The sequence below is a fragment of the Fulmarus glacialis genome, unplaced genomic scaffold (assembly GCF_000690835.1).
Source record: "Fulmarus glacialis isolate BGI_N327 unplaced genomic scaffold, ASM69083v1 scaffold18337, whole genome shotgun sequence".
Lineage (NCBI taxonomy): Eukaryota > Metazoa > Chordata > Aves > Procellariiformes > Procellariidae > Fulmarus > Fulmarus glacialis.
In genome coordinates, this window is record NW_009221563.1 from 1,418 (window position 1) to 9,979 (window position 8,562).

The 8,562-nt window shown below is 40.6% G+C and overlaps 1 protein-coding gene across 2 annotated transcripts in view; it reads left to right on the forward strand.

Moving 5' to 3' along the window:
* The first annotated feature begins 293 nt into the window (after positions 1-293).
* DDX6 (DEAD (Asp-Glu-Ala-Asp) box helicase 6) overlaps positions 294-8,562 on the forward strand; it is a 12,721-nt gene continuing 4,452 nt past the window's right edge. For both annotated transcript variants that reach the window (XM_009581165.1, XM_009581164.1), the window contains exons 1-9: positions 294-758; positions 2,254-2,317; positions 2,796-2,900; positions 4,183-4,312; positions 4,776-4,922; positions 5,196-5,290; positions 6,056-6,178; positions 6,651-6,779; positions 7,103-7,219. In XM_009581165.1, coding sequence (XP_009579460.1) covers positions 559-758; positions 2,254-2,317; positions 2,796-2,900; positions 4,183-4,312; positions 4,776-4,922; positions 5,196-5,290; positions 6,056-6,178; positions 6,651-6,779; positions 7,103-7,219 — 1,110 coding nt within the window. In that variant the 5' untranslated portion in view covers positions 294-558. The remainder of the gene's footprint in view (positions 759-2,253; positions 2,318-2,795; positions 2,901-4,182; positions 4,313-4,775; positions 4,923-5,195; positions 5,291-6,055; positions 6,179-6,650; positions 6,780-7,102; positions 7,220-8,562) is intronic.

Consider the following 8,562-nt stretch of genomic DNA (forward strand, 5'->3'; position numbering starts at 1 on the left):
GGGGCGGGGAGGGGGCAGGTAGTATTTTTCAAGTGGTTACTCACTGGAAGGCTGCTGAAAGTACAGCTGTTTAGGAGATTATCTTTGGTCACTGAAGGTGATGGGCACAGCTTTACAGAAAGGGGAAAAAAGTTTGACGCGTGTCTTGATAATTATCACCGAGAAAACAGCAAAGCAAGTACTGTTGTTGCACACTGCCTGGGAAGAAGCGATTCTTAAAATACAAAGGTAAATGGATGTGATTACTTAAGCAAAAATCCACATACTAATTGTTGTCGTCTGCTTCTCTTTCAGATTGAAGCAAGTGAATTCTGATACAACTCAACTTTGTTAGAGGGCTTTTTTTAAAAAAAAGTTGATCCACAGTGCATCAGAGCAAGTTACTACTTTACTTTTGAGTGACTTACAGGTGCTTGCCTGCATTGCAATAAAGGACTCATATATTGAGCAAGACTTATTTATCTCTTCGTTTTGGAGAGTCTAATAAACTGTTATTACAGTTTCTGTACTGACTTTCAAAGTTTTGAAGTCTAAAAAGACATCTTTAAAAATAGAAACATGAGCACGGCCAGAACAGAGAACCCTGTTATAATGGGTCTATCCAGTCAGAATGGGCAGTTGAGAGGCCCTGTAAAACCCAGCGGGGGCCCAGGAGGTGGAGGCACACAAACTCAGCAACAGATGAACCAGCTGAAAAATGCCAACACAATCAATAACGGCACTCAACAGCAAGCACAGAGTATGACCACCCCTATTAAGTAAGTTTTTGTATCGGCTGCCACAAAAGTAATGTTTAAAAGTCACGTATGGGAAAGTGTTCCTGGGTTCCCATTTTAAAAACTTTTCTTCTGTTGTTTTGTGACATTGGTGGTTAGAAGTATCCTGTGATGTGCATTATGAAAAGAAAGCTGTATTTCCACGCGCGAGCTTCTCTCTGCCAACGATCTTTGTAGTGTGCTCGTTGTGAAAATCAAATTTGACGCTTTGCTTTTCAGAACATGTAGCCACTTGTCAGAGGTAGCCCACTGAGCAGCAGCAGCATCCTATTTTCTCTGCTCATTGTGAGTGGTATGAGAGGGAAGTTGGGGAGTGGGAAGGAACTGAACTGAAATTTAAGACAGGAGGAAATGCCACCTAGTCTTGGTCCAGTTGTGTATGCTTTTCAGTTGTTTGTTGCAGTTTGTTGCATGGTGAGAAATTCTTTAAAGTCGGTTATCTTTTGTCATTGATCTTAAGTAGTAGCACTTGCTCTCCTCAGTGTAACGCTCCGGCTTTAATTCGTCAAAGCCTGAGCTGAGATAATACGGTACCACTGTCATACCCTCCTACCATCAAACTGGTTTTGGAAGTGTGCTAACAAAACATGAGTGTGCTGGTTGGAAATTCTGAAAGATGTAAAAGACTTGGATGATATAGTAACATGTTCCTTTTCTTTTTTTCCTCATGGTTCCTCCTCCCCCTGAACAACATTCACTTTTATTTTGTTACTTGATTATTTGCGAAAGAAATGCCAGCTGTCATCAGAGAGTGCGTAGTGGAATACTCAGGTTCTTAAAGTTTGCCTAAATTGTTTCCCTTTTTTTGTTTTGTTTTGTTTTTTAAATGGGTTATCCTAATGAAACTGGTGAGTTAAACTCATCAAAATTCACTCATGACTTCCTGATATGGGAAGAGAAGGACTTCCTCTCCTCTGTACTGTGCCTTTCGAGAAAAGATGGGTGTCTAAATTTCATTGAGAGCAAAAGACAACATTTGATCAACAAGCAGAGTGTGTGTTTACTTAGTTTTCTCCCCAAAAGTGTTTTTTATCTTCTCATGTTACTCACGGATTGAGAATGGATGTTCCCTGGGCAAGAGAATTTTTTTTTTTCCTTTTCAGTGATGAAATATTCTCGTGTGGATTTATTATAGCCAATTTCTGTCATATGACTAAGTCAGTGCTCAGTTTTAAATCTGTGTTCTACTGGACTGATTCAGTATCCTAAAAATGGGACTTGAATCATGACTGGATAAAGATTTTACAAATTCTCCGTGCGCTTGGCAGACTGCTGATTTTCTCTGTTTACAGTTTCCTGCCTCTTGCATCCTGCTTAGCTCAGAGAATACTTGAGCTCATATGTGTAGGTGCTTTTAGCTTTCAGGAGGTGAAAATATTACATGCTCATCACTGTATCTAAGAAAATAAAAATGCAAAATAAAATTATTAAACCAGATTTTTTTTTTTAATGTATTTTAATTTTATTTTTGCTATAGACCTGGTGATGACTGGAAGAAGACTTTAAAACTCCCTCCAAAGGATTTGAGAATCAAAACTTCGGTAAGGCTGGTTGAATTGTAGGAAGAAATATTAAATAAAAGATGTGGGAGAAGCTGCAGTGGCAAAATATTTGTCTTAGGCAAAGATTCAAAAGCAGTTCAGCTCTGTTTTAAATGAAGAATTAATTTGTTCTACAACTGCTTGGGAGAGATGCTTCCCTTGGAAAGCTCAAAAACGGACTTTACTGTGGATTTCTTACTTTATTAGTGTTATAGCATGGGACTGATTGTCAGTGTTTCTTGCAAGGCAGATCGAAAGATGTCAGTGTATGTTCACAGTACTGTATTTGGTTATGAGAAAGCTAATGTTTCTTTCTTCACTGTACGGTATTGCACAGATTAGTGGGAATTCCTATATAGTAGTGGAATGCGCTTTGTGGTCTTCCTGCATAGGCAATCTCTCATTGAGTCAGACCAATCTACAGCTGCAGGTTGTATGACCTGATCTTATGGATGTGCCTTTTTTTTTTATTATTCAGGACGTGACCTCCACAAAAGGAAACGAGTTTGAAGATTACTGTTTGAAACGGGAGTTGCTGATGGGAATTTTTGAAATGGGCTGGGAAAAACCATCTCCTATTCAGGTTGTTTACAAAGATTACTTACAAACAGCATTTCATTTTTATAAATTTATTGAAATTCTTATTTATGCTTAAATGCCAGATACTTATGTCATGATTTGGGAAAACTGGGGTTGTGAACGGTAGAACTTGGTGGCCCTTTGGGGAAGGCAAGAATTTCTAACACCTGACTAAATCACTAAGTCGTGCAATGGGTGACTTAGAGATGGGACTGACTTATGCTTTAGAGAAATTAACTTGGATTTTCCTTTTCACTTTGGAGGCATGAGTGTGTTAATCCTCTGTTCAGTAATATCCTTCACATAAATAGTCCCAGTGAGAACAGGGCTGTTCTGTAAATTTTCCGGAAAACTTGAGTTACCATAGGCTGCATACCTTTAGTTGTTACAAAGATAACTATGGCTTTATCGTGCAGTCTTGGCTTTTTTATTGTAAGCATCTGGAAGGAGTGTAATGGAGATTATGGGAAAGAGCTTAATATATTAGCCAGTTTACTTTTCTGTCCCTCCATCTTGCTTTTACTTTTAAGGCTTGTTCTATTAAGAACTGTTGATGTGTAAACTGCAGGGGGGGCAGGGAGGTTCAACTTTTTTTTAATTGCTCTTTGGAGGATTATCATTGATACAACTCTGCCACTTTATCTCCTTAAGGCATGAGAAAGCTATGGCTTTTAGGTAATTTGTCTGCTTTAAAACAGATTCTAACCATGCCGCCTTTCCAAAAGGCTAAGGGTTCTTTAGGTGTTGCTGTAAAAGACAGTAAAGTGAAAAATACTTGGGGCCTGTGTTTGGATGGCTGAAGTTTCAAAAGGAAAGCCTGCTGGTTTTGAGAAGTATATAACAGGAGAGTGCAGGTTTGAATTACACGGGCTGAGGTGGTTCTGATGTTAAGATATAGGTGGGTATCTTTTTCTGTAGGAGGAGTTTGCTAGTGACTGTCATTGCCTCTTCACTTTCTTCCCTAATTTTTCACTTTTTTCCTCATGCGTCAGTGTGGGTTTAACCGTTCCTGTGGTACCTGATCCCTGGTTCTCTTATGACCAGGCAAGATAAGGACTTTCAAGTGGGATATGGGGAGTGGAGCTATTGCTTTGTTGGGGAACTCTTTACTGATAGGTTTAACTCCTTCCTGTTGTGAGTCTGTGATGCTTGTAGTTGCAGGATATTCTGTTCATGAAACATTTGGATTTCACGTGATACTGTTAGTGAGGAGAGTTAAATTTGGCCGCCCTCTTTAGCAAGCATGGCTTATGATTACTCATGCACTGTCTGTCATTGCATTTCAGGAGGAGAGCATCCCCATTGCTTTATCTGGTAGGGATATCTTGGCTAGAGCGAAAAATGGAACAGGCAAGAGTGGAGCCTACCTCATTCCTTTACTTGAACGGCTAGACTTAAAGAAGGACAATATACAAGGTCAGTTGAGATGGATCTCACTGAGCTGCACTCAGGTAATGGTATCAGTCGCTACGTAGCAGACTTGAATCTAAAACTGGTCACTGAAATTGAGCAGTGAAGGTTATCTGCTTGTACTTTCAAAGAAGTTAATGGGGAGCGGTGGAGGGGAGGTGGAATTTTAAAAGTCCCATGGTTGCTTTCAAAACCTTGAAATGGAAGACATCTTCTGGACTTTACATGGAAAGTGGATTTGGAGTAATAAGCAAGCGTGCTGGCTGGGGGACTCGCGCGGAGGGAATATCAAGGGATGGAGAACCCTTGCACAGAATTTGCCTTGTCGTAAGCAGTTTCTAGGTCTTGTTCAGGATGTGGAACTCCAAAACCATAGAAGTACAGCTTTCATAAAGTCTCTGTCTCCTCTAAGGATTAGTATTTAAGATACAGTGCGTTACTGGTAACTCACACTGCTTTTAACTTTCAGCAATGGTGATCGTTCCCACCCGTGAACTAGCCCTGCAGGTCAGTCAAATCTGTATCCAAGTCAGCAAACACATGGGAGGTGCCAAAGTGATGGCAACGACGGGAGGAACCAATTTGCGAGATGATATAATGAGGCTTGATGATACAGGTCAGAGCACTTTTGCTACAATATAGTTGCTGTTTGTTTGTGGCTTTTACAGTGTGGCAGTGGAATTTCTGCTTGTTGTTATTGTTTGCCTGTTACAATAGAACAGACTACAGTATGTCTTGTTTGCTGTTTGTATGCTGTCATTATTCTCTCAAACTGTTCGTACGAAACATGGCCATGAATGCCGGAAATGTTGTTTTAGTCGCCTTAACCTTTTTAACGTTTTCTTTTTTTTTCTTTTTTTTTTTTTTTTTTGCTCTTCTAACCTTACAGTGCATGTGGTGATAGCTACCCCTGGGAGAATTCTCGATCTCATCAAGAAAGGAGTAGCAAAAGTTGAGCATGTCCAGATGATAGTATTGGATGAGGCAAGTTGCTCATGTTAAACGTTTTGGGATTTTAACACAAAGTTAAAGCAATGATGTGTCTCAGCGAGTCTCCTCGTTATGCACAGCAACAAATCAAATGTTGCTTAGAGACACTATAAGGTTATAGCTTATCCATTTTTTCGGTATTTCTGAGAAGGTATTTTGGCAGAAGAATTTTTCTGCACATGAGTCTTTTAAGGAAACAACCTAGGAAGATTTGCCTTTCCTCTTGTCTTTGCTATTCCCGAAGAATAGATTAACCATCTATTCTAGATTAACAATCTATTCTGAAATGCAGGAGTGAATTTTATTTGGTTTCAGTTTGTAACAAGCGAGCTGTGCTCACCGTGTAATTTTATGTAAAACTGATCTATGAACATCCAATAGCGTACAGGCTTCTGAGGGAGAGGTTGAGAAAATAGTTGTGTGAAAGCTCTTGGATGACTCTGATAGGAACCCTGATAACTGTTTTCGATTTAAATTCCATTTATTTTTCCTGAATTTGATTCTGTTTAAATCAAAGTGCTGAAAACTAGGAGAGGGTAAACTTCCTTTTACTGATGAATCCTGTCTTCAGCAGCTAAATCGCACATCTTTTGGAGTGCAGTGTGTGCTCCAAAGGGGACGGTCCCATCATAAGGGCAGGGAGAACGCTCCTGGTGTTCTGTTTTGGTTTTTCCCTGCCCTCCCCAATGTGGTACTACCAGAAGACTGAAATCTTGCCCCATTAATTTAACTTACTCTTTATTACTTCTGTTGTTACAGGCAGATAAGTTGCTGTCTCAAGATTTCGTTCAAATAATGGAAGACATTATTCTCACGCTACCTAAAAACAGACAGATTTTGCTCTACTCAGCCACTTTCCCTTTGAGCGTACAGAAGTTCATGGTGAGTGCAGATGTATTCATATATGTATGATGGTGGTGACATTGCACGTGAAGTGTGTGAATGAGTGATGCATAGCTGTTAGTGCTCGTTTTTTTTAATGCATCCAAGCTTCACTGGTTTAATCTAAATCAGCCTAAATCTGGAACAGAAGTTTGAAAATAATTGACCCGCAATAGCATTAATGGGAAAGCTAGGTACACACAGTTCTTGCCTACAAGGTAGCGTTTTCCCCTTCCTACATTAGTTACGTGCCATCTGCGCTGATTTGCTTCCTGAGGGTGCTCCTGTTTGGCCTGCTCTGTCGCCTTGGATTTAAAAGTAATCCTCTGTGAAATTTTACCCACCCTGTCTGTTTTGTGTATAGCGTGAAGAGTGAGTGGCTAGGTAGTGCGTCCTTGCCGTGTAGGTGGGAAGCACTTAATGTTGTTTTGTATATAGATATGCCTGCTTCATCCTCATTTTTATTTTTCAGAATTCCCATTTGCAGAAACCCTACGAGATTAATCTGATGGAGGAGCTGACCTTGAAGGGAGTTACCCAGTACTATGCCTATGTAACTGAACGTCAGAAAGTACACTGCCTCAATACGCTGTTTTCCAGGGTAAGCAGTAGGACTGGGTCAAGAACATACAGAAGCTTTTTTCCTTTTGGAACCAAGAATAAGATTGAGGGTGGCAAAGATGGCTTAACGACACTTTTTCCTTGTCAAAATGTGCTGTTTAGCTGAAGCTAAAAATGTGTGCTTCTTGTCCTGCACCTTTGTGTTACAGAACTTTGTTAATTTTGTAATGTAAAAATACATACTCTGTAAATTACCAGCAGCATACCTGCTTTGCTTTCTTTCTGGAAGGGATTTAGACTTACTAACAAATGATCCAAGATGTAAAACGCTGCGTTTACTGAGCACTCTACTTATATGTTCAGCTCCAGATTAACCAGTCGATCATTTTCTGCAACTCCTCTCAACGGGTTGAATTGCTAGCCAAAAAGATCTCCCAGCTGGGCTATTCCTGCTTCTATATCCATGCTAAAATGAGGCAGGTGAGTATGAAGTCTACAGCAGTTTATTCCACACCACCCCAAGCTTTACTGCGTAGCTGAATTAAGTCTCGTGCTTGCTTTAAATTTGCATGTTCTTTGAAAACTGAAACATGTATTGCTTTGCTCTCGATTTGTTTTTAGACTCCTCCACCCCCAAATGTCTTGCCAGACTATTCCGTGTAGCTGGTCAGTTGGTATTTCAGAGTACTTCAGGTCAGATTAGTAAGTCCAGTGTAAGCACAGACTGCGGCCAGAATGCACAGTTCTTACAGCTGCTGCCTTGCTTTTGCCAGCATGGGGAACCATGGTAGACCACACAGTGTAACTAACACAGATGAAAAGGAGCCTGATTTAAAACAAATGACAAAAAACCCAATACTCAGCCAATTGAGTGCCCTGCGTGGCTTTGCGAACAGCAAATCTTGCACTGTGGCTGCAGGGGAATCTGAGAAGTCGGGGATGTGGCTTTGATCAAACCTCTTGGCAACTGAGCACCTGTGGCCTTGGTGTAGCTGATGAAAAATGCCAATGCAGCTTTGCTGGTGCAGAGGTTTCTGTGAATTGTACGTTAGAATCATAGAATCATTAAGGTTGGAAAAGACCTCTAAGATCATCGAGTCCAACTGTCAACCCACCACCACCATGCCCACTAAACCATGTCCCTAAGCACCTCATCTACACGTCTTTTAAATACTTCCAGGGATGGGGACTCCACCACTTCCCTGGGCAGCCTGTTCCAAGGCATGACCACTTTCTCAGTGAAGAAATTTTTACTTATGTCCAGTCTAAACCTCCCCTGGCGCAACTTGAGGCCATTTCCTCTCATCCTATCGCTAGTTACTTGGGAGAAGAGACTGACCCCTGCTTTGCTACAGCCTCCTGTCAGGTAGTTAAGAGTGAGTGGCTAGGTAGTGCATCTTTCCTGTGGAGGAAGTTGTTAGCTGTTGTTAGCTCACATGTCCTCGAGCTTCATACTCGTAATTTCCTTGTTTTCAGCAAGTGTACTAAAAGATGTCAGAAGGGTGAAGTGACGCATGTAAAACAATAGTACTTTGAAATGTAAAATGAAAAAAATACGTAAGCTAGAGTAAGTTCAAATGAAAGTGTTAGAGGAAACCTAGCTTGCTGTTCATGGAACTGACAGGTAATGCCAATGTTTGCTGGGCCATATGCAGGCCAGTAATTAACTAAGCAGAAATAGAAGCAGTGTTGGTATTGAGAATGGAGAGATATGCAAATGGGTTCTTTGAAGTCTGATTTTTGTATGCTTCTGATCAGTCAGTAGATGATCGTTGTGGCAAAATGCAAGTATGTTTGTGTGGAAACCTTCAACTTGTTCATTC